This window comes from Myotis myotis, unplaced genomic scaffold (genome assembly GCF_014108235.1).
Source record: "Myotis myotis isolate mMyoMyo1 unplaced genomic scaffold, mMyoMyo1.p scaffold_m19_p_9, whole genome shotgun sequence".
Classification (NCBI taxonomy): Eukaryota; Metazoa; Chordata; class Mammalia; order Chiroptera; family Vespertilionidae; genus Myotis; species Myotis myotis.
Window position 1 is genome coordinate 19,226,646 of NW_023416401.1, and position 23,412 is coordinate 19,250,057.

General features: G+C 47.1%; 1 protein-coding gene across 17 annotated transcripts in view; it reads right to left on the reverse strand.

Moving 5' to 3' along the window:
• Nucleotides 1-1,838: 1,838 nt before the first annotated feature.
• The window catches only part of FHOD3 (formin homology 2 domain containing 3), a 415,178-nt gene continuing 393,604 nt past the window's right edge, over nt 1,839-23,412 (reverse strand). For 12 of the 17 annotated variants that reach the window (XM_036321008.1, XM_036321021.1, XM_036321018.1 and 9 more), the window contains 6 exons: nt 21,936-22,126; nt 17,119-17,311; nt 13,714-13,737; nt 11,992-12,166; nt 10,355-10,516; nt 1,839-2,393 (listed from right to left, as the gene is read on the reverse strand). In XM_036321008.1, coding sequence (XP_036176901.1) covers nt 2,311-2,393; nt 10,355-10,516; nt 11,992-12,166; nt 13,714-13,737; nt 17,119-17,311; nt 21,936-22,126 — 828 coding nt within the window. In that variant the 3' untranslated portion in view covers nt 1,839-2,310. The remainder of the gene's footprint in view (nt 2,394-10,354; nt 10,517-11,991; nt 12,167-13,713; nt 13,738-17,118; nt 17,312-21,935; nt 22,127-23,412) is intronic. The other 5 variants (XM_036321024.1, XM_036321023.1, XM_036321022.1 and 2 more) reach the window with 1 other exon arrangement.

The window sequence follows — 23,412 nt, forward strand, 5'->3', positions numbered from 1 at the left end:
TTTAAAAGAAAAGTATTTGTCTTTCTTTACCAGCAGTAATTTCAAACCAAATTAAGAATTAGGCACAAAGATATTTGTGGGGATAACCAGCAAGATTAGCAATGGCATCTCACAAGTATAAGGTACCATTCACTTCAATGCTTCTTTTAAAGAAATTTAACTTCCTGAGTCAAACAACACTAATAGAGGAAGCCTGAGTGAGTGGCAGCAAGAGAGAGGCAATGAGCAACAGGAAAAATCCTTCAGTTTCACTAAAAAGTACTAAACCAAGTTCCCAATGAAGAGATCCTCTTTACGTTTGGTGTAACCAAGAACTTAGTTTTTAGCTTGCTTGCTTCCTCTCAGGATTTTTAAATTTTAAAGATAAAACTAACATTAGGTTTTTTCAGTCACTTCCTTCCAAATGTGACTTTTATTCTAAAGCAGGGGTGGGGAACATCCGGCCCTTGGTCCTTAAAATCATTTGGTCTGGCCCTGCCAAGGCAACCACAGGCAGGACTCAAAATTCAATAAATCTAGGAGCTTTTTTCATAGCAACATAGATTTATATCAAGTAAATTATATTAAGCGAATGATGTTATAAATATACAAGTGGCCCTTGACAGAAAAAAGGTTCCCACCCCTGTTTTAAAGCAGTAATTCAGCAGAATACCTAGGGTCCCTATAAGGGCATCGAAGTGCTTGTTCATTAAACAGTGCAAGAGAAATGCGGCTTCCTTTTGTTCATACATCATGATCCCAGTGACATAGGTATTCTGTGTCTGCATTCAGTTCCAAAGCAAATAAACACAAACCACTAAACCATATTCAGAATGTAACACGTTATTTACAGCCATAAGGAAACAAACATTAACACCTAATACCTTGTAATGAAGTGATTAAGTAAACTCAATTGTCTGTAACATGCAGACCTAACTCTTGCAGGTCCCGGGCTGTCCTGGGGTGCTCACACTCACCACGTATGACAGACACCTGCTGGAAAGACCCCCTGTGGCTGAGTTAGTGGGGGTGCAGAAACGGGAAACACAGGCATAGAGGCATGTGGGGTGAATCTATGATCTTTGGCTCTTCAGACAACACAGCTGAGATTGTCTATAAATCACATCTGCCCAGACTCAGGAATAGAGTCACAGAGGTGTTAATTAAGGCAAAGGTAGCATTAGTGACCTGACTACCTTTCAACCCCCCAAGTACCTGCTGCAGGGGGTTTACCTTTCCCTGCTTTCTGAGGCAGAGGCTCTTCACGGGAGCCATGCGACCTTGGACGGAGGGACTTCTGGGAAGGGCTCAGCTACCACCTGGGCAGCAGCCCCTTCAGCGTGGCTCTGCCGTTGCCAGGAGCTCCCCACGGCGCCTCCCACTCCGGACACCTTGTCTTCTGATGACGGGTATTTGAGTGCCAGGCCTCCATTTGTCATTCTCTGCACTCAAAGCTTAAAATTCTCATTTTCGTTTGGTGACAGTAAACTTTTTGAGATAATGAATTTTTATATAAAGGGGCAAATGGGTGAGTTACAGAATAGTTCAGATTTTTAAAATGCTACTCTACATTTTTGCTTCCACATCGCAATGGAGCAAAGCAAAGCACATGAGTAAGGTTATCGCTAGCATGATGCCTAACCAATGAGGAGTTACAAAGAGCACATTGTCAGGCTCCTCATTCTATTAACCAAGCTGGAACCACCACCCCACCCCCCCACCCCCCCGCCCATCCCGGGGCCTGAGATGGTTCTGAGCCAGGGTCCTGGTGAACCTGGGGAGAGGTTTTGCTGACTCAGAAAGAGGCAAAACTGAGCTTTTTAAGGTCCTAAAGCCAAGAGAATAAAAGTTTCTCATTATGACATTAAACTCCATTTATTTAGTATCTGAAACATGGTGTACATTTATGAATCCATATAAACATTTAGTACATCTAAAATCCACAACTGGTCAACAGCCTGTGCTTTCCTTTGTGTACAGTTTGGGTTTTACATCTGGATACTTTGGTGGTGTGGCGAGACCCAGGCTGTGAATCTAATCCAACTGCCTCATATGCCCTTAGTCACTGTGACAAGTGATCTGCTCCGGAAAAGGTCCGTTCCTTGCACAGAAAAGGTGTCTCACTTTGGAACTACTAAACCAGGTGTCACGGAAACAAGAGAAAGTACAGGAAGGAGACTCCATGTCAGTGCGCAGCACGCAACACAGCCCCGTGGCGCCACAGAGAGATGGGCACTTTCTTTCAGACCTTTCGATGCTGATGCTGACAGGGGCTCCATCCAGCAGGAGCATGCACTCTGCTCAGGCACACTTCTTAGGGTGCCCCCTGGGTCACAGCTGCAGCTCCGAGGTGCCCACCAGGCCCAGGGCTCGGGCTTCTTCTGGAGTCAGGCCGCTCTTCAGGGTCCTTCGCACTGCAGTGCATAAGCGGATCAAAGGAGTGAGAAGAGAAGGAGGGATTAGCAGCCAGGCACGGGGATGCGGTCCACCAGCCCTCTTCCCCAAGGACTCCAGGCCAGGGGGTCACAGGGCTCCCAGAGGCTCGGCCCCATCTGGCTCCTGCTGAAGTGCCCTGGCTGGCTGGCTGGCTGGGGCTGCAAGAGGCTGACCTGAAGATGGCACAGAATCTGACCTGCACGGTCCAGTGGAGGGGGGCCTTGTAAGGAAAGAAGGGAGAAGAGGCTCATCCTTACAAAGTTTCTGAGAAATAGGTGCAAACTGCGAACGGCAGGTGGCATGTTGAGAGCTCAGCCTCTGACCGGCATAAGGAATGGATCAGAGCTGGAAAAGTAATCACGGAGCAAAGGAAAACGCAAGTTCCAATGATGTCCATCAGGTAAGATCACCCCACAAACCCATGACCTTGGACAGCAAGGTGTCAACAGACCCCGGGCAACGGGCAGCAGTCAGGGTGAGTCTCTGTGAGTATCTCCAGTCATCAAAGCGCCTCTGGAGAGAATAACCAGGAATCCCCTGCAGGCTGGCTGTCACAAAGCAAATTGCCAAATGTTTCTGGGTAGTTCTGGTGGAGGTTCTCTGTGAACACACAGGCTCAGGAAGGACCAAATGACCCCTTCACTGGGTACACACCTGGCCGTTGAGGAACACTCGCATTTCACGGACCTGGAATTGGCCTCTGTGTAGCCCGGCATCATGGATTGTCCCATTGCTCAGTGTTGATCAGTTCTTATATCAAAATACAGGCTGGATAAGGGTGAATGAGTAGACAGCTGCCTCTTTCAAAACCAGGCCTCTCCTTTGAAAGGTTGCCTAATTACACTTCTCTTCATTTATAAATTGTGTTTGGTCTATCCTATATGTAAGATCATACAGAGTTTAGAGGATTTGGTCTATGTTCAGAAGAGGCATGTTACAGATCCACCTTCCATCCTAAATCCTAAATCCACCAGAGTCTCCGAGATGAGCAGGGCAGGCCCTTGATCAGTAAAGCTCACCCTTATTCCTTCCCATCTTCCCTTGCCAGACCCAGTTCCCTGAGTCCGCTCCGTGACCATGGGCCTGTATCCTCTGAGGCCTCCTCTGAGGCCTCTCCACAGGCAGGGCCCCACCTCCTATGTCTGCAGGCAATACCCCCCCGCCCCCATTCCATGTCTCCCCATGATCCCCTGGGAAAAAGCCCATGTAGCCTGTGGACAAAGGATCTGAAAGACCCATGCCCATTGGAACAAACAGGGGTAATATCTATGAATAAATGGTGTCTTCTCTCCCAGGGATCAGCACTTTGAACAGGGACCAACATCTAATCCCTCAATTAGTCAATCAACAAATGGTTTATGGAGAACCTACTATGTGTTTGCCCTTCACTCAAAGAATCAGCACACTTCTGGAAGGCCCTCAGACACCAAGTGTGGGTTTTTATAGAGATTCAAAGACTTGTACCATGCCACCAACGCACACTACTGTTTCCCAAGCCCAGCTCTGGGCCCCAAGCTACCCATCTGCAGCTGCTCCTGCACCGGCCCCCACTCCCCAACGCAGCCCCTGGGGCTCCAGACTGAGTGTCTAACTCATCTAGACAAAATGTTTGGCTCCAGAGCCTTGGCTGGAGGCAGACTGCATTTATTTAATTGAGTAATGGAATTTGTTCTATGAGGCAGCCATAAAAATACTAGTTTGTAATAACCTTTTATGTCCTTTAAACACTCCTTCAAGTGTTGGTTAAAGAAAGATAATTTTAATGGCAGAAAAGAAGATAAAATGTTTCTCATTCTTGACAAGGACTACTAGGACCTCTCATCCAAGATACGGAATTCTGCATGGAGAAGTCCATGCAGCATCTTACATTTCATTAGCTGCGGAGGCGGCACGGACATGTGCCTATGACCACATTCTCTGTGCCTTTGGGTAAACATGCTTGGCCGAATGATGACAGAGGCTCTGTGAACGGGTGGACATTTCACCCACGATGGCATTTAGAATGCTGCCTTCACACTCCTGGCCACACACTGGCTTTCGTCCTGTGACTGTAGTGTTTGGGAATACTTGAATAAGGGAATACTTGAATAAGAACCCTGGCACCTTAGAGCATGTGCACTGATGTAATAGAGATGGGCATGGGCCAGCTTGGCTGAGGCAGCTCAGAGAACAGAACAAAGTCTAACCGGTGCTTCGCCGACCTTCCTGCTTGACCGGAGGCTGTGCCTTTGGCCTCACCATCTACTCAAAGGGCTGATGTGCAAGGCCCCCTGGGACCCTCCTACACCCCTTCCCCATGGCGTGTGTGTTCTCTGCTGCAGGGGAAAGCCAGAGTAGGCTAAGGTCCCTTTGCTTGCCAGATGTGTTCCTGAAAAGAGAATCTTCCTAGAAAAATCTGTGCCATCTGTAGAATCCTACTTTCTGTAGGCCTTCATGACAATTTAGATAAATTCTCTCACAATAAATATAATAAATACTGAACATAACCCAATAAACATGAATATATTAGCCCCCCAAAAGACTTAAAGAATCTGAATCCTCCCTTTGTTAGACTCAAAGTTAATTCATGTTACTGCTGGAAGGTGTGAAATGAAGGCAATCAATTAAAATCAGGTTTGTACCCCAATTCAGATCACATATAGAAAGGGCTCTTTGGGTGTCATTTCATCCGTCCATCTGCTCACCAGTTCACTCATTCATTCAGCAAATGTGACCTGAGCCAAGTACTGCTGGCAGGGAGGCAGGGGGCTGACAGGGATGTGCTGTGAGGGATCCGCAGACCTGTCCAGACATGGACTTGGCTCTCACTCCGAAAGCAAAGAAGGGCGGGGGTAGGGTGGGTAGAAGGGGTGCTGAGAGAATGAGGGGACCAGCAGATGGGGCTGGCAGGATGTGAGACTTGTACAAGTCTCCCATCACACAGGGGATTTCTTAAGTGCTTGCTTAGGTCTGATAAGATAATGTCTGGGCCCCCCTCCGCTCCCTGTTCCTGCTTCCCTCTGAATGCTCTGGCTGGAGCTGCGCAGCCTGTCACATGCGGCTGCCTCCCTTCCTCAGCTGCTTAACAGAGAACAGACCTCGGTAATGTTTATCCCTGTCTGCCTCGCAGCTTTTCCATACACGGCGCGGGTCACGGGTCACTTCGCTGGCCCTGCAGCCGCTCTGCCCCAGGCACTGTGACAGCTCTCACGCAGCCCTGACAGCAGTGGGAACCTGGGCTCAGACACAGGGCACCTCTGCCTCCACAGGCAGCACAGGGGTGTCTGGGACTCACAAAACCCACGTTCCTATTCTCATCTCCCACCCTCCTAGAAATGAAAACAAATTTCAATCCTGCAAAGTGCTCTCAGGCGACTGCTGAGATGAGTTGAATCTGAGAATAATGGCAATGGTGGCCACAATCTACTCCATGAGCCAGAACATGGAGTTCCTTTTGATCTTTGTGGAAAGCCTATGAGATGAGTAGTGTCATTTCCCCGGTAAGTGAACAAATGGCAGAGATCGAGGCCCTGGCCCAAGTGCACACAGTAAGCGGGAGAGAAGGATTTGAGCCAGGACGTTTGACTGGGCTCCATCCTGTTCTGGCCCCTCTGCTCCTGCAGCCCAAGGGGCACTGATGGTGGCACTCCTCCCAACATGCACAAGTCCTCAAGTCACCCTCTAAAATGTAATGGCTCTCGGCCCTAGACGGGTAGCTCAATTGGTTAGAGCATCGTCCTGATATGCCAAAGTTTAATGCATAAAGAGTGGAACAACAAATCTCTCTCCCTCTCTCTCTCTCTCTGAAAATTCAATAAATTAAAAAAATCAATCAATAAAATAAAACATAACAACTCTCAATCCAACACTTAGTTTTCTCATGAGCTTGTTCTATTTATCTTCCTGTCCTGTGTCCTGTCCACCTGGGTTGGCACCCTCAGCTGCCTTTTGTGGAGGGATCAGACCAGCTTTAATGAGTCTGAAGAATAATTAGATGCTCACTAAACAGCAATGATGCTGTTGTTGAGAAGACAGAAGTTGGATTGAGGAAGCTTTATTTCCTTCCAACATCTTATTTTATTGTATCCCAAGAGCATTAGTGTTAAAGCCTCTGGCTTATGGCCATTGTTATCTTGCACTATAAATATAAATTTTATGTAAATATAAAATTGGCTCATGGTAAGTAAGGAAGAACTATTTAAATTAAATGCAGAGAAAATTTTAAAAATGGGATTAGTGGGGGAAATTCCTGGGTATTTTCAAACACCACTTTGGAAAAGTAGAGAAAACTGAACTAAGTTGTGCACAGAATCTAATCTTGTGAGACATAAATCATATTTTCCCCAAAACAGATACAATAATTTTTCAGATTCGATCATTCTCTTTCTCCATAAACGGCTACTTAATAGATAGCCTGGCTACACCCCTCAATATTCTGTAAGAGAAATAAAATAAGATTTTAGTTATGTCAAATGTGCATTCCTCTCCCCTTGGAGAGGAATGCCACAGCGTCACGAGAGACACAGTGGGGGAATGGTGGTGTGAGGGATGAGTCAGGGCGAGAGAGAGAATCTGAGTTCTGCGTTCCTTTCCCAAAGGGCCCTGGAATCAAACTTCTGGCTCTGCCCACGGGAAACTGTTTTTTCGTAAAGGTGTCCACCATTATGATCCTAACAAACTAAGAAACTGGTTGATTACGTGTAGGTCACATCAGAGTGATCACATCTTTAGAGAAACATAGCTCTGAGCCCCAAACTCCATGGTCATGTCGCAACAGGGCCCAGACTCTCCCTTGGAGGAAAACTCAGCAGAGAAGGGGCACCTGCCTCTCTCAACCATGACATGACCCTGGGGACAAGAGCTAAAGCAGACTATGAGTCCCTAATCCCCGACCTGTTCTGTGATCATCTGGGCTAGTGGCACCATGCAGGCAGCCAGCAGGGTGGAGACGCTCTTCTCAAGGCGGGTCCAAGAGAAAAGCATGCTGGAGAGGAGCCCCCTCCCCACCCCAGTCACTGGGGTCCATCCTGCAGAATCATACCTGTAAGGATACCTCAAGTGCTGGTCAGCTTCAGGGATTTCTAGGGCAGGTCAACATTCAGGAGGCCTAAGAGGACAAGTAGCTCTGGGACAAAACACCTGCCTCAATATTATGAAAAGAAAAACCAAAGTAGAAAAAAACAAAGAAACAAACAAGACAACCATAAAGCTCAGATAACATTCTCCCTCTGTCCGATGCACCGACCGATTGGAGGGCCTTGGCCAACGTGTGCTGGACCATTCATTCCACAGGCTAGAACCCAACCACATAATTAGAAACATTTTGCTTCATGAGACCCTGAAGGCACCAGTTGGGAAAGCAACAGCACCGAGCCGTGGGAGCCTGCAAAGCAATGAAGGTGCCTTTGATGTGTCCCTACTGGCTGCATGTTCCAGGCATTCGCAGGGCATTGGGTGTGTGTAGGCCCAGCCACTAGTGCCAACAGGAAAGTGAACATTGAATTTTCTCAGAGGATTCTCAAAAGCTCGCAGGTCATAAATTTTTAGGTTATGGGATGGATCCTGTTTAGTTTCCTGCTATAGCTGGACTATTACTGTCTTTGGCCAAATGAGCTACGAACCAAATATGTTGGGTATTCATTATCCACTTGCCTCATTGCCACCATTAAACAATAAAATAAAAGGGTGGCGCCCAAAAGGCGAAACTTCATGTTGCTTTTGCAAATTATTGTCTTCTTATTCCTTTAACCTCTTGTGAAAAGCTGGAGTTTATCACCCTTTTAAATGGAAATCAAAGTAACTCCCCCTGTCTTAAATGTCTGTGGACTGTGCCATTACCAATAAGTTAAACCTGTTGCAGGTAAACATTTACATACATGCCGAACTGTAGTCGTTGAAGTCACTGCATCACAGGATGAAATGTGCTTGGCTAAATAAAAAGAATATACGGCTGTTTTGCATAAGATTGGAATGGAAACGATATCAAAGGATAGTATGTTATGTCAACAACAAAAACAGGCAAAATATCTCTCTGGCCAGATTGAAGTGGGAAATTAATTATGGGTGTGTGATTGTTCCCAGTGACATCAAGTGTCTCTGTGAGAAGCTGGTTCTCTCTAGACCAGAGGGCAGGGCCAATGCGCTGCCCACACAGACGTGGATGGCCTGGGGCTCTGGGGACTGGCAAGGCCACTGTGTCATGTAGTCTCTGTCTCTGAGGTTCTTGGCTCACCCCTGCCCCTCTGTGAGGGCACACCCTGGTCTTCTCTACTCCCCACCCATGGTCCCTGCCACCCTCAACACACACACTTGCTTTTCCCAGATCCTCCTGGGTGATTCTTGCACTGAGGTTCCCCACTGTAGCCAGACCAGGAGAGACACAGTACCAAGTTTCTGCCATTTGGTTACCAGTTTACTGAAGTAAGTAATAGGGGAGCAATAAAGGCAAATACGAAGATATAATCTACGGAAGACCTCCAAAAGCCTTTTATACGTTTCATTTTAAAAAGCAATTTAACAAATAGATTTCTTATGAAAAAGAGCAAGAGAAAAATAGGCAAACAATATGGACAAGCCATCCACAAAAGAAGAGATGCAAATGGCAAAAGAGTCAACTCAACTTCCTAGTATGCAGGGAAAAGTCAGTTAAAACCACACGGGAATACTATTTCATCCCCTTCAGGCAGAGAGAAAGGGAGGTGCTGCCTTGGCCTGGAGCAGCTGGAATCACACAGGCGGGTGGGGGGAGGTGGACAAGCCCAAGTCTTTGGAGGAGAGTTTGTCAGGGAAGATGCGCAACTGAGGCCCCTGTAATTCCACTCCAGGCCTCAGACCTGAGCGCTCTAGCTCACTGTGCCGGAGTCCCGTGGAGACTTTATTAACACAGATTCTGAATCAGTCGTTTGGTTTAGTGTTCTTTATCCCGGAAACAAGCGTGCCAATGGGTCGCACAGAATCGCAGGGTCCAACATATGCCCCACCACCTCCTGAACTTCAAGGGTGGCACCACTGGGGGCTCCCTGAGTTCTAGTTCTAACTAAACTCCTTGCCTACTTGGATTCACTCTCTTGTCACTTTTGGGAGTCTAGACGTGGGGAGGGAACCAGCCTTCCTTCTGGTGACAAGTCATAAATCCCTTTCCTAGTCACCACCCCTTACTCCAGGAAGCAGAGCCGGTTAAGACTCAAGCTGCCACTGGTGTGACCAGCAGAGGCCAAAGCTTGGGGGCTGAACTCTCGATACACACACAAGCGCCACAGCCAACACAAGTAACATCAAAGAACTGAGAGGAACCCTGCTTCCCGACTCAGTGCGATCCCTATGAGAGTTGGCATGGTGCCTACACAGGCAACTCCACACCCACCACTTGGGCAGGAGCAGGAATTGGGCTCCAACTAAAAAGACAGTCAGTTGCTTTGATTTAGTTGAATCCTCTATTTGGTAGGAAAAGAAAAAATAACTGGTCAACATTAAATATTTTAACCATCCTACTGACCATAAAATCACTGGTTTTTACCTTGGTCATGTTCACCGGCAGCAGTGAACCCCTAGGGGAACCACCTCCAGCCCAGAAAGTGGCCCCTGATGTGGGGAGAGAGGCAGAAATATACTCGTAGCCTCTGGCAAAGCATCCCAGGCAGGGCTTGGCAATGGGTCGCTCTGAGCCCATCAGCGCCTGCCAGAGTCACGTCAGGGCCTTTTAACCTTCCTAGGGACAAAGTATGAATTGAGGGAGGCCTGGCCAGAAATGACAACTACCCTGGGCAGGGGTGACTGCAGCACCCTCCACAGGCCAACGCTGACTGCCACGTAGGAAACCTTTTGCTGACGAGCACAAGTGGGCCTCCTGGCACCAGTGACAATTCCCTGGAGCCCACCTGAGTGTGCCCTTCCCGGTCATACAGGACTAGAGGGCAGGTACCTGTGGGCGAGTCCCTCACCCCAACTCAAAGGCACTTACGAGATTTCCGGTTGGCCCGGGAGCGCTTCCTCTCCCGGGGCACCACTCGCTGACTGGGCACCTGGGTGGCTGACTTGACGATGCGGTCCATGATCTCATCAGCGGCGTCATCCGTGACATTCGGTGAGTCATCGGTTCCCATGGTCCATGAACTAGCGGAGCCTGAAGGATTAAACAGGGAATAGGATGAACCCAAAGAAAATGCACAGCGCTGCCCCTGGCAGCTGAGCTGCCAGCAGCGGAGCAGAGCGGGAAGCCTGAGCTCAGCAGATCCACGTGCTCGCAGGTCCCCACTGTGGGGCACAGGGCACCACTCCAGCCACCACTCTCCAGCCCTGTACTCTCTAAAACCCATACTTGGGGCACTTATGTCATAATACCTTGTACCACAGCTGTGCTCTTGTGCCCTTTGACTTTCTATGCCTGGATGCGTCCCTCCACCTGCCAGGTCACAGGAGGGCAGACCCCTCCCCACCCCAGACCCCATGCCACTCGGTGACGTGCATATCACAGGTATCCAGTGATGTATGTCCAGTGATGTCAGCTCTCTATCCGTGGCTGTATGTGCCTAGTGAATGTTAACCAACCCCAACTTCTCATTCAGTGGAATAGAAACCAATGGATTTTGAAACATAGCTTATCTTTGAAATTTCATAGCAAGATTGTCCTCTACAACCAGCAAAGGGGGAATTGACATAAATTCTCTTTGGTACACTGCTCTGCTTGCTGACCAAAAAAATACATTTATTAATTACTCCAGGTCTGGCATGGAAACATCTGCCTATAGACAAGCAAGAAGAAAGCCCCATAAAAACATAGTTCCCAAGTCATGTTAAAGAGTTATAAATCAACTAGAGGCTTGGTGCACGAATTCATGTACGGGTGGGGTTGGGCCAGCCCGCCCTGATCAGGGCCAATCGGGCTGGCCCAGCTGGGGGGAGGGGCCATGGGCAGTTGGCCAGCCAGCTGGCCCCGCCCCCTGGTCAAACTCCTGGTTGAAGTCCCAGTGGAACTCACAGTTGAGGAACAATTTGCATATTAGCCTTTTATTATATAGGATGCTATTTAAATATACCAGGATGAACTTCCTGTGAAATCTCTTCTATAAAATGGGAAATATGCTTCTCTAAGAAGACATATATATATGTAAATGTTCTCAAAATTGTGAATTTCCTCTTCCTACACTTCTTTTTGTAACAAACACAACTTCAAAAGCCTGTGGTCTCCATCACATCTACACAGCTCTGCCATTACGTGGAAAAGCACCATCAACAATACACAACTGAGCAAGTGTGGCTGTGTTCAGTAAGACCTTATTTACAAAGCAGGTGGCCAGCTGAAATTGGCCTGGGGCTGTATTTACTGATCCCTGTTTTAACCTATGAGGATTCATTCACAGTAATAATTCCTCTTGTGCAAATTAATTTATATTTTTGGGACTATTTTTTTCTGAAACGAAACTAATGAAGGTGGGTGACAAAGGTGTGAGTAAAGAAATGTGTGGCTACATCAGCACTGGGGAGTTGACTGCCCTTTGCAGCCACAACCCAGGCACAGGAACCTGTACCCGGTGATGGGGACCAGACCCCCAAGAGGTGGTTTCCTGGGAAGATGTGCCTGGCCCAGCCCGGAGTCACCTCGGCTCATCCGGCTGCGTGTGCGGACGCCCAGCACCGGGGTGGCATCATCCATGGCCGGGGACGAGGTGTTCAGCACAGCCTTCATGTTCTCATGCTCAGCGGCGTCCTCGGCATAGCTCAGACCCTGTGGTTGGCTCGCAGGTGCTGGCGAACTGCTGGAGAATTTGCCGGACTGCAAGACCAAAGGGGATGATGGTGTGAGCTACTGTCCCCAAAGCCAACTCAAGTCTATAAAATGCTTCATTGAGGAACCTTCTCTTCTGTCCCTCCCTGTCCTTTGGTTTGTATGTATCCTGCAGACACAGTCACCGAGGTTGTGGATGAATAATGACAAAACATCTGTGAATACAGAAGTGCTTTTATCATTAAGAAAGCCCTGGGCCAGAAGGACCACGCCCATCCCTCCCCTGTCGCAGGCATCTCGGCTCTCTGCAAGTTCCTTCGGTGAGTGCCTACCAGGGGAGACCGAAATCAGCTCTGGGAAGAGCTCAGAAACCAAATCCGTTTCCAATGCCAAAGCCCTGATACGAGGATCAATATATTTAATGTGTTAATTAAATATATTGAGCTTTAAGTTTTTTAAAATTTAGTGTCAGGAAGCAGTTAAAAATTTCTTACATATCACTTATGATAGTCAAATTTTAAAAGTGGGATTCAGCCACAGAATGAGGCAAGATTAAGAGTTGGGAAGAAATTTTCCAGATCTAGTCCCACCTCACTTTACCGAGAAGGGAACTGAGGCGCTCCAAGATTAAGTGAACCCAAGGGGGTTTGGTTCAGGCACCAGATCAGAACACAACTCAGAAATTCATGCTGAAACTGAGTTTGGTAACACTTACTACTTCTGGTGGCGTCAAAAATATAGTTGTTTAAACAAGCATTATGTGCACACAATATTCTCTAATTCCAGCTGAACAGCGAGGACACAGATGTTTTACAAGAGGTATGCTAGCCCATCGCGCCACGGCGCACAGTGCCCAACATCTGGATGAGACATAAGCAGTCTGTTAGATTCCCATTTGCAGAGAGGAGCTCTGTGGATCTGGGCTCCCTCTTTTCATCCAGCTTCTCAGCCACGGCAGCAGAGAGCCCAGGACACATCTGTGGCTGGCACATCTGTGTACGGCTCCTTCCCCACCTTCCAGGCCAGCCAGCTCTGACTTGGACTCTGGTTCTGACATCTGGACCTAGATGAGGAGCCCCTGCCCTCCCACCCCTCACACACTGATCCCGCCTGACCCAGTGGATGCCCATGGAGGAAATGGGCACAAGTCAGAGCTACCCAAAGCTGCTAAACCGCTGGTCTAGCCTGGCTCTTAGCCACTGCCCCACTTCCTCTCTGATTTTAGGGCTCTTCATGTGGCTTTTCTAGAACCCAGTTCTCATACTTGTATTGCCAAAAGGCTCAGACAGGGCTGGAGGGAAAGTTCCCCGACCACTCTCCTCGCAGTAGAGAGAGGTGAGCTGGCACTGCCACTCGGGACAGGGTCTGGGGCTCAGGGACAGCTCGGAGAAGCAGTCAATCCATCAGCCCCTGGCACACACGGCAGGACAAGGACCCATGTTAGGAGGTTAGTGATCACACAGAAACCAACCCGAAAACGTGCATGCATGGTTTAAAGCACAGAACCGTGCTGACACTGCAGGCTGCTTAGGTTAGGCACTCCAGCGCCCCTGGAGGTCACACGTGGCATTCTACACGTTTAGACAGAGTCCTACCTCCATGTCATCCTCTTCATCAGTCTACCCAAGAGGACAGGACAGGATGGAAAAGACAGAAGGGATTCTTAGAAGGCACGGAAGTCAGCAAAGATGAGATCATCTCCATGTCACGTCAAATTCCAAATGAAGAAATTGGCCCCATGACCAGGGCACACCCTCTTGATTTGGGAGCGGCCGGGCCCTGCCTCCATAGCCCTCCTGCCCTCCTCTGGAAATTCCCCAAGCTCTATCCTGACCACAGTCAGAAAGGATTTGGGGGTTCGGGCCAATCTCCTGAGGCTGCCCATGAGGTTGACAGCCAGCTTACCTGGTTTCTGGCCACTCCATACCTCACTCCCAGCTCTGTGTCCTGCCCTCACCCAGCCACATTCTGTGGAACCCACCTCCACTGCCCCCATCAGGGCCTCAGTAAGGGGACTGGCCTCCCTCTGCCCGGCTCCACCTATCAGTGGCCGCTCCCCTCTCATCCCCAGTGCTGGGCCTCCCTGCCCAGGCTGCCGGTCTGCACCTCCAAGAACCTTCCACACGCAGGACAAACAACGCAGGACCAGAGGAATGGCTGCCCATGCAGAATGGGTCATATCACTGCTCCCTCAGAAACATGAGATTAGCTTCTCTTCAAAATCGTACTTCCCTGTGCCTCCTGGAGGCTGGAAGTATGACTGGCCATACTTTCAATTCTCTCCAACTCTCACCAGATAAGCTCCCTGAAGTCACTTCAAATACTAGTAAAATATCCCTTTTCTAAAAATAAATTGAAGGTGAAAGTCATAGCAATCTCTTAATTTTAAATCAACATGCCCTCAATTGAACGTGTGCTTGTTTCTAGTGAGGTTGGAAGGCTAGGCCAGCCAGTCGGACACAAGGGTGCTGAGAACTGACTACACTGCTGGAAGCTGAAATGACATAATGCTCCCAGTACATCACCTTCCCAGCCAAGTGCATCGTGACAACAGGTGACAGTTCTGCTGTGCCATCTTTTAAAAAATCTTACAACATGCTTATTTAACCAGGATTTGGGTTTTCTTTCAGCAATGAGTACACGTGTGCGATGCCAATATACAAAATCTCTAGCCCTCTCAATATCCCCAAAGTAACTAGCATTCCCTTTTCACAGAGAGGAAGCTGGAGAGAAGGCAAGGGCCTCGCCAGGGTTACCCCTGCCTCAGTGTGGGGGTCCTGGGCTGGGCAGCCTGAGTTCTCACAGCCCAGCTGGAGTGGGATGACAGCAGACAGGGCCGCAGTGGCCTTGCACCGCCTCGTCTATGTCACCATTTTGCCTAGAACCAGGTGGCGACACAAGGGTGAGAAATTACTTAGTGTCTCCCTGATCCTCCCTGGACGACTCCTGGACTTTAAGAAAGGAAGCCTTCTGCATGTTCAGAAACAGAGGAAGAAGAGGAGAGACCGGCACATACAGCAGATACGGGGCTGACTCCACCACCGTGGGGTCTTTAGATTTAACCCAGACAGCTCTGTGCCTTAGAAAATAATGGTTCTTCTAAAACTGTCCTTCTTTAATGGCTGTCACTTCCATCCTCATTGCTCAGCATCTACATTAAAAGGGACTGCACAGCTTTCTCAAAAAATCACTTCCAGCTCTAATGCTCGGGCTCTGCTTCTCCATCTATTACTTGGGTTTGTTTTGAGAGATTTAAATGGTGGAGATGTTTTTCTTAACCAGATCATGACATCCTGAAGGCATAAGTTTATCTTTTACAGCACCCACATCTTCCTCGTTGCCCCATGCTGTGCTGGGCACGCAGCAGGCGCTTGCTTGCTTGAGATGTTGGGAAAACGGGAAGCTGTATACATTGCCATACTGACAATATTCTGATTTACCAGCAGATGGCAACCTTTCTACACAAATGATGCCACTTTGTCCACTGAAAATAGGGACTATGTCCAGGGTAAACCCTGAAGAAGCTGGTACTATCCAGATGTTAATGGGAATTTAAATATTTTTGAATCAAACCCTAGAAAATTTTATCCCTACTTATAAATAGGAAAGCTGAGTGTTTCCAGAGAAGGACAGAATTTAAAAATTAGTGGGATCTGTAAAAAATAAATCTCAAGAATTTAGCAAGAAATTTTGACGTGTTTTCATAACTATGAGCATATTGGACTTGTATTTTTCACCCTCCAATGTGTCTCATTTCCACAAAAATAAGCACTCCCCTTTTACAACTTTTAAAAATAATACTTTGGGATGAAATATGGGACATAGTTTGCCCAAGTGGATTCTGTTTGCCTCCCGAGCTGCTGTCCTCCAGGAGGTGAAAGATTCGGTTGAACCCAGACTTCAGGAGAGGACGCGGAGACGTGGCTGGTGGCACTGGCGTCCGGGGGACTGCGGGAAGGGCACCTGATGCAGAAACGGGATCTGAGCTCTAAGGGCCCAGAAAATTCCAAGGAAACAGGGGTCTGGGTGGGAGGAGGTGGTGAGGGGATTAGTCCCTGGTTCTCCCCTGCCTTCTTTTAAAATTACTAAGATAATGTGTCCAGGTCTCCGCGGAAAGGTCAGGCCCCCTCAAGATTGTGGGCAGTAACCGTGTGCTCCCTGTCTCTCCTACCACATTTTCTGGGCACAGAAGGTAGCCCCCATAAGGTCTTCTTAATTGATTTTATTCCTCCCCAAAGAAATCCACCTGATTTGAGTTCAGCTGAGGCATGCAAAGGACAATGGCTTAGTCGCTACCCATTCCATTCCCTGATCACTGAGAGCCAAGGTGCTTCTCACCTATAGATGCAGATGGAATAAGTTTTGCAAAGGCACATCAGAAAGAGGTACTGTCTGATCCTGGAATCCTCATGCGTCCTTCCTCTTCTGAATACCCACTGCGCCCATGGCCCAGGGGGCTCAGGGATGAGGTGGGAGAGATGGGGGAAGAGCCCAGGAATGGGAGAGACATGTGAGTGTGCAGGGACCCCCGAAGGGGATCCCTTCCCACCCTGATAGTCTCTGACTGAAGGGTCTACCAAGAGCCCATCTGATTGCAGCTTTGAGCAACCACATCAATTATTTCTCTATTAAGATGCCTTGAATGGTGGTCCATGTGTCAACTGAGGTTATAAAGCATAATTATGATGATTAAAATCTTGAATCAATTCCCAAATCGGTACATCTGTCCTCCTATAAGTGGCATTATCTTCCATCACAGAGGGTGGAAATGGAAACAAGCATTTAATGTCATCAGCACCATACAATACACCCACATGTGTTACAAACTCCTTCTCCAGCCACACATTCTTAACTTACATGTCCTAGTTCCTCATTTGTTTATAGCAGATTTTATAGGAAAGAAAAGAAGAGAAAGGAAAAGAAGCACAGTCCCCAAACTGGGGGACATTTTATGGTTGATTACACTCTCAAAATAAATAAGCTGACTTCCTGAAACTTACATCGGTGATCATCTTCCCTCTGGTCTTATTTCTCTCTCTGTGGTTGGCCCGCTTCTGTTTCTGCTGCAAAACCCTTTCCCTGGTGGTGCGATACTCCAGGGCAAATTCACTAATGATCCTGCAGAACTTGTTTATGTTCACTTCCCGGATTGCATAAGGCGGATGCCCCATAAAGAGCAAAAAGGAATGGAACCTGCAAGGAAAAACAATAGGGCCAATGACTTCAGTTTTAAGGAACAAAAATTGATTATCTAAAAACTTTCAGTAAAAAAAAAAAAAAAAATCAGCGGGAGACAATGTTCTTCTTTCCTGGGGCCTTGAGGTTGAAGAGTCCTTTCAAGTGACAAGGAGGTCAAGTTCAACTCACTTTCTCATTGGGGATGGTGAGGGTGAGATGGCAGGATTGCAGGAGATTAAGTATCTTTTTCTTTTTGCTTACCTGTGTTTTAATGCTTCCTAAAATGGATTTGTGCAAGTTTTGTAACAAAAACGAGTATTGCAGTTTCTAGATTACATAAAAATTAAATAAGAAATAAAGAAACGTTGCTTAGCAATTCCTTGGGAACCTGCTCCAGTGAATCTTGCAAAAGACATGAACATATCATGAACAATATGTCAATTGACGGTTTATAAAAAGATGTTTGTAAAGTTTTCTCTGAGTAAATATTTTGATATCTGTTTTTTGCAATTTTACTTACAATCTGAATTTAATTGGAACACATCGAATGAGACACACAAAATTATCTCAGCTATTTAATTTATCAATAAGAAATTGTTGAATGTTATTTACTTAAAATTTTTGTAAAAGAAGTTAAATGAGCAGACGTGTGCCCAATTTTTGGTTTTCAGGGTACGAGGAAGAAGATAATAGGAGACAGAGTGAAATTTTTATGTAAGCAAACAGTATTATATAAATGATACCACTATTTATAGACAAAAACTTTTGGGGTTGATCATTCTAATTTTTACACTTAGAGAAAGGTTTGGTTTATTGTTCAAATGAGTGACACTGACTTATTCTTTTTGTGAAAAACAACAAAGTAAAGCATACAACAGGAATTTAAGGTAAAGGGCTGAAAAATGCTGTTTAAAACAAAAAAAATGCTAGTAAAAGTATGAAACTCTTAGAAGAAAACATAAAATGTTATGACTTCGGATTAGGAAATTATTTCTTAGCTATGATACCAAAAGCATAAGCACCCAAAGGAAATATAGATACATTCAACTTCATCAACATTAAAGAGCTTTTGTGCTTCAAAGGACTCTGTCAAGAGTGAGAAGACAATCCACAAAATGGAAAAAAACATTTGCAAATTATATGCCTGATAGGGAGTGTGTACCCAGAACATATAAAGAAATGTTACAACTCAACACTAAAAAACAGGCAAACAAAGACTGACACAGGGTTTGAATAGACATTTCTCAAATAAAGGTCTGCAAATAGCCAATAAGTGCATGAAAAGATGCTCAACACTGTTAGTCATCAGGGGAATGCAAATCAAAACCACAGTGAGATGCCCTTCACACTCACTAGGATGCATACAATGAAAAAGACAGGCCATGATGCATGTGGTGAGGATGTGCAGAAACTGGAACCCTCAAGTGACACTGATGAGGCCATAAAAATGGTTCGTCTGCTGGAGACAAGCCTGGCAGTTCCTAAAAAGCTAAAATGGAGCTACTTTACGACCTAGCAATTTTGTTCCTATGCATATACCCAAAAGAAAGGAATATATGTGTTCACACTAAACCTTCTACATAACTGTTCATAGCAGCATTAATCATAATAGCCAAAAAGTAGAAAAGAAGCCAAATATCCATCAGCAGATGAATGAACAATAGGTGATATCGCCATACAAGGTCTCTCATAACTGGCCTACTACCTTTCTGACTGTATCTACTGTGACCCCAGACACAATGGAACCTCCTGATTCCTTGAACAAGCCCACCTCAGGGCCTGTGTGGCATCTTAACCTTTCCTTTTACACTGGGGACCCTAGGGGGACATGGAGTCCTGCAGGAACTGAGGGAAGGGGTGGGGTCACTCCACTGGGAGGACCATAGACCCTAACAAGGCGTTCGGTACCAGCTGTTCCCTGTGCCCAGAGCATGGTAGCACCCTCTCAATCTATAGGTCTCTGCCCAAATATCACATCTTCAGAGAAGCCTTCCCACCATAACTACAGTGAATTCCTGGCTCATGCAGGTCATCCCATTGGGTGACCAATAGTGAGTAAACAGGGACTGAGGTCACAGGAGAGCAACATTATCCGGTGACCAGCTTACCAAGGAGAATTATCTATATATATAAAAGGTTAAGTGACCGACTGTCCGTCCGTCCGTCCAACTGGCAGACCAACCAGCCAGTACATATGATGTGCACTGGCAACTTAAAAATAAACATTGACTTGCGCATGCGAGATACATATAAAGCTCTCGCTGGCGCCAATCGCATGCATGTGTTTCTATCTGTCATTGTCGATTGTGAATTTGGTTGTTTTTGTTGATATTCTGAAGCTGAAAGAAAGTGGTGGCGTCGACAGAGTATTTCTGAAGACCACCTATTGGCACAGTGTACCTCTGAGACTTCATCTCTGACACTTCTTTATAGAGAAAGGGCGAATAGTGATATTAAAATATTTCTTCTAATTAATTTCCTTTCAATGTGCACGGATCTGTGCACCAGGCCACTAGTGTATATATAATTACACACACGCATGGGCACACACACACACACATTATAGCTTAAGGAATAGATGTAGCACTGAGTTTTCATGCATCCAGGATAAAATGGTTAATGTGACCAGGCAGAACAGCTTTACAAGACTTTCATAAAATCGCTGCAGTTTCATGATATTCCAAATGAAAACTATTTGTTTATTTGAGTAGTTTTAAGTGGGAAATCACTTGTATCATACAAAGCATGCAGGGCCAAAGCAGCTCACGTGCCCTGCCTCCCTCCGTGATCCCATTAAAAGCAGAGTGTGCTTGGATTTCAGTGAGAAATCTGACAACATCTCGGGTAATGTCCTTCCACCCAGAGGGCAGCTGTGCGGTCTGAATGGGGTGCAGTGAGGGATTTAAACAACCAAATTCCAAAAGCACTGAGTAGTGAATAGTTGCCAACCTAGAGGGAAGACTCTGTTCCTTATTCCTGTTCCTAACAGTTAAAGATGACCCCCATCCCCATGCCTACCCACCCGAATGGTCTGGAGCAAGACCCAGGAGGTCTGGCTACCAAAGCAGCAAAGGACACAAGCTGGGAGAGGGCTCCCAGGCGGACAACAGAATCAGGTTCTTAAAAACAGTCACAGGAAGGTGAAGTGAAGCACAGGGAATCTAGTCGTCAACACTGTAATAACTACGTATGGTGCCGGGTGGGTGTGAGACTTACCGGTGATCACTTTGTAAGGCATGTACGTGTTTAATCACTGTGCTGTAGACCTGAAACTAATAGAATACTGTACATCCACTGTAATTAAAAATGCAAGTACTGTGTGACTTCAAGGAAGGCGAAGGAAGGAAACAAGGCAGAAGGGGAAAGGAGGGAGGGAAGAGAAAAGAGAATAAAAAATATGAAATGTTTATGAAAATACCACACATCTGTTTGGAAACTTACAAAGTGCTCAAGCAGAGCCCGGGGAGTGTGCCGAGGAGCAGCCCTCTGGCATGGCTGCAGCTGAGACGGCCCCCAGGGAGGGCTTCCTCACACAGCTGCAGTGGGGCTGTCTCAGGGCCTGCCACCCGGGCTCTGGTCCGCTGCAGGCCGACCACACACCACAGGTCTGCAGAGCTGCATGCTCGCTTGCCAAGGTGCAAGGCCCAGGACCCCTGAGCGCTCAAACCCCCGAGATCAGAGTGACGGAGCAAAGGGAAAGAAAGTGGTGGTGCGTGGTAGGCAATGCCCTGGCCTGGGACACAGGAAGACCCAGGCTCTGGCCTGGGTGCTGCCTCCATTTCCAGGTGAGATAGCCCTGGATGGCCCTGGAGCTATCCTAGATCCCTGCCAGCCTCCTTGTAGGGAAGCAGGGCCTCACACATCACTGCTGTGTCTCTCAGGGTCCTCTTGGATCCTGTGACTCTGAGGAAGGCTGGTCCAGAGGGTGGCACCAGGCAGACTGCAGCACAAAGCCACCATCGAGAATCAATGAGTCGAAGGTCTTGGAAGGCACACTGTGGATCATATAAGGAAGGAACTTGCCCGGCGGGTGTAGCTCAGTAGTTGAGCATCAACCTATGAACCAGGAAGTCATGATATGATTCCTGGCCAGGGCACATGCCCATGTTGTGGGCTCAATTCCCAGTAGGGGGCATGCAAGAGTCAGTGGATCGATGATTCTCTCTCATCAATGATGTTTCTATCTCTCTCCCCATCTCCTTTTCTCTCTCTGAAATCAATAAAAAAATGTTTTTAAATGAAGGAACTTTTCTAAAAAGCCAATCTGCCTCACAAAACGTGTGCTGTCTGCAGGCAGGACTGTTCAAACAGACAGGGAGATTCAGAGCTTAGCTTATCAGAGATGTTATAGATTCAAGTCCTGATCAAGGAGGAATTGTGAATGACATCTCTAAGATTCTTTCTGACCTTAAGATTCAATGGCATTATAGTATTGTGTGTGTGTGTGTGTGTGTGTGTGTGTGTGTAAGAAAAATTAAGTGCCCATGAAACAAACATGTGCATCAAAGGCACCCTGGCCATATACCAAGAATTTATCTATCACACAATTTTTGTAAATTTAACCTTCAGATCTCGGTTTGCAGAATATTTTCAACATGCCCTTTAACTGGGGTTCCCATATGTTCCTCACTCTGCTTACCTGTTAATTATTCTCCTATGGACAATCTTTAAAATTATAATTCGCTCAGCACAGTCTTTCAGGAACTCTGACATTCGTTGTTTTAAAACGGGTTTCATTTCATGTTTTGCAATTGCCTTGAGGTGATCCCATGAAGCTTTGCATCGTCTCTCCATCTGACATAAATTATCCTGAAGCTGATCAAAGTCAACCTGAAAATCAGAGAGAGAACATTGAAAACGCGCTGAAACCGCCAGACCCCAACCTGAACCAGGAAGCCCAATGGCCTCTGGGAAGAAATAAACATCAAAACCAAATTTACATCTTGAAATACAAACATATTTATGGCCTCGAATTTCTCCACATGTGGATCTGTCATTATCTCGGCATCAAATTATTTACTGATAAAACCCTTCTGCAAATGAACCCAGTGCGAGCGGCAACTTTCTTTTCTTTTTGCCACATTTGGAAAAGAATCGTAGGCAAGTCTTTGAAAACTGTAAATTAAAACATGATATCCAGGAACCCTCGTACGAGATGAACTGAACAGATGGGTCATAAAATTTTTCAGAGCACTCTTGTCCTTCCCGGAGGCTGGAGGAATGCACCACAGTCACACATGGACGGCTCTGATGTGCCCCAGCGAAGGGGCAGCCTGCTTCTCGTCACAGGGACCTGGGGCAATAGTTACCTCTAGTAATTGCCGAAGTGAGTGGGCAGCAGCCAAGCTCCAGGCAGAAATACGTAATTTAGTTATTAGTTTGGAAAAGGCCTGATACTGAGGGGATCCCGGGGCCGTCACTGGGGTCAGCCTGGGGTCAGGACACCCAGGCCAGGGCTACTTTGGTTACACACAGGCTCCATCTAGAGGGCAAGGCCCTGGGAAAACAAAGGACCACGTGTAAAAAGGGAACCCATTTGTTCTGGATGGGTTCTGGAAACAGGACCACGGTGAATCTAGACAGCCAGACAGACTTTGTCTCAGTTATTCCTAACAAACTGTTTTCTGGAAAGGTGCTCAGGGGTGAAGGGCAGCAACTAAAACCCCCGTGGGGATACTCACAGGGGCTTTTGCCTTGTTTGGGTTTAGAAGGAATATTTGCAAAGACTTCAGAGCAGTGCCTGGCACAGAGGAACATGGTAAGGGTGCCTGGGAAATAGTGTTTCCTAAGAGACCCCTCGTTAGCCTCTGAGCTGGGGGATCACTGGCCGTACCTCCTCCTGCCTCAAGGCAGGTCCACTGCCGGGCTGTCTCAGGGGCCACCTGCTCAGTGTCCCTGGCAGTTGCCAGCCTGTTGGTCCTGGGGCAGGTGGAGGAGCGTCCCAGTAGCTGAGTCCCCACAAGCTACTTCTGTGGGAAAAGGTGGAGGGAGGAAGAGCTCTGTGGACAGACCTTAGAAAAGACCCCTTTGCTTCCTCCCCCTTCTGCCCACCACTCTCTCCTCTTCTCACACTAGATTCCGATGTGACCCAGACCTAAAAGTCACTCTGCTTTCAG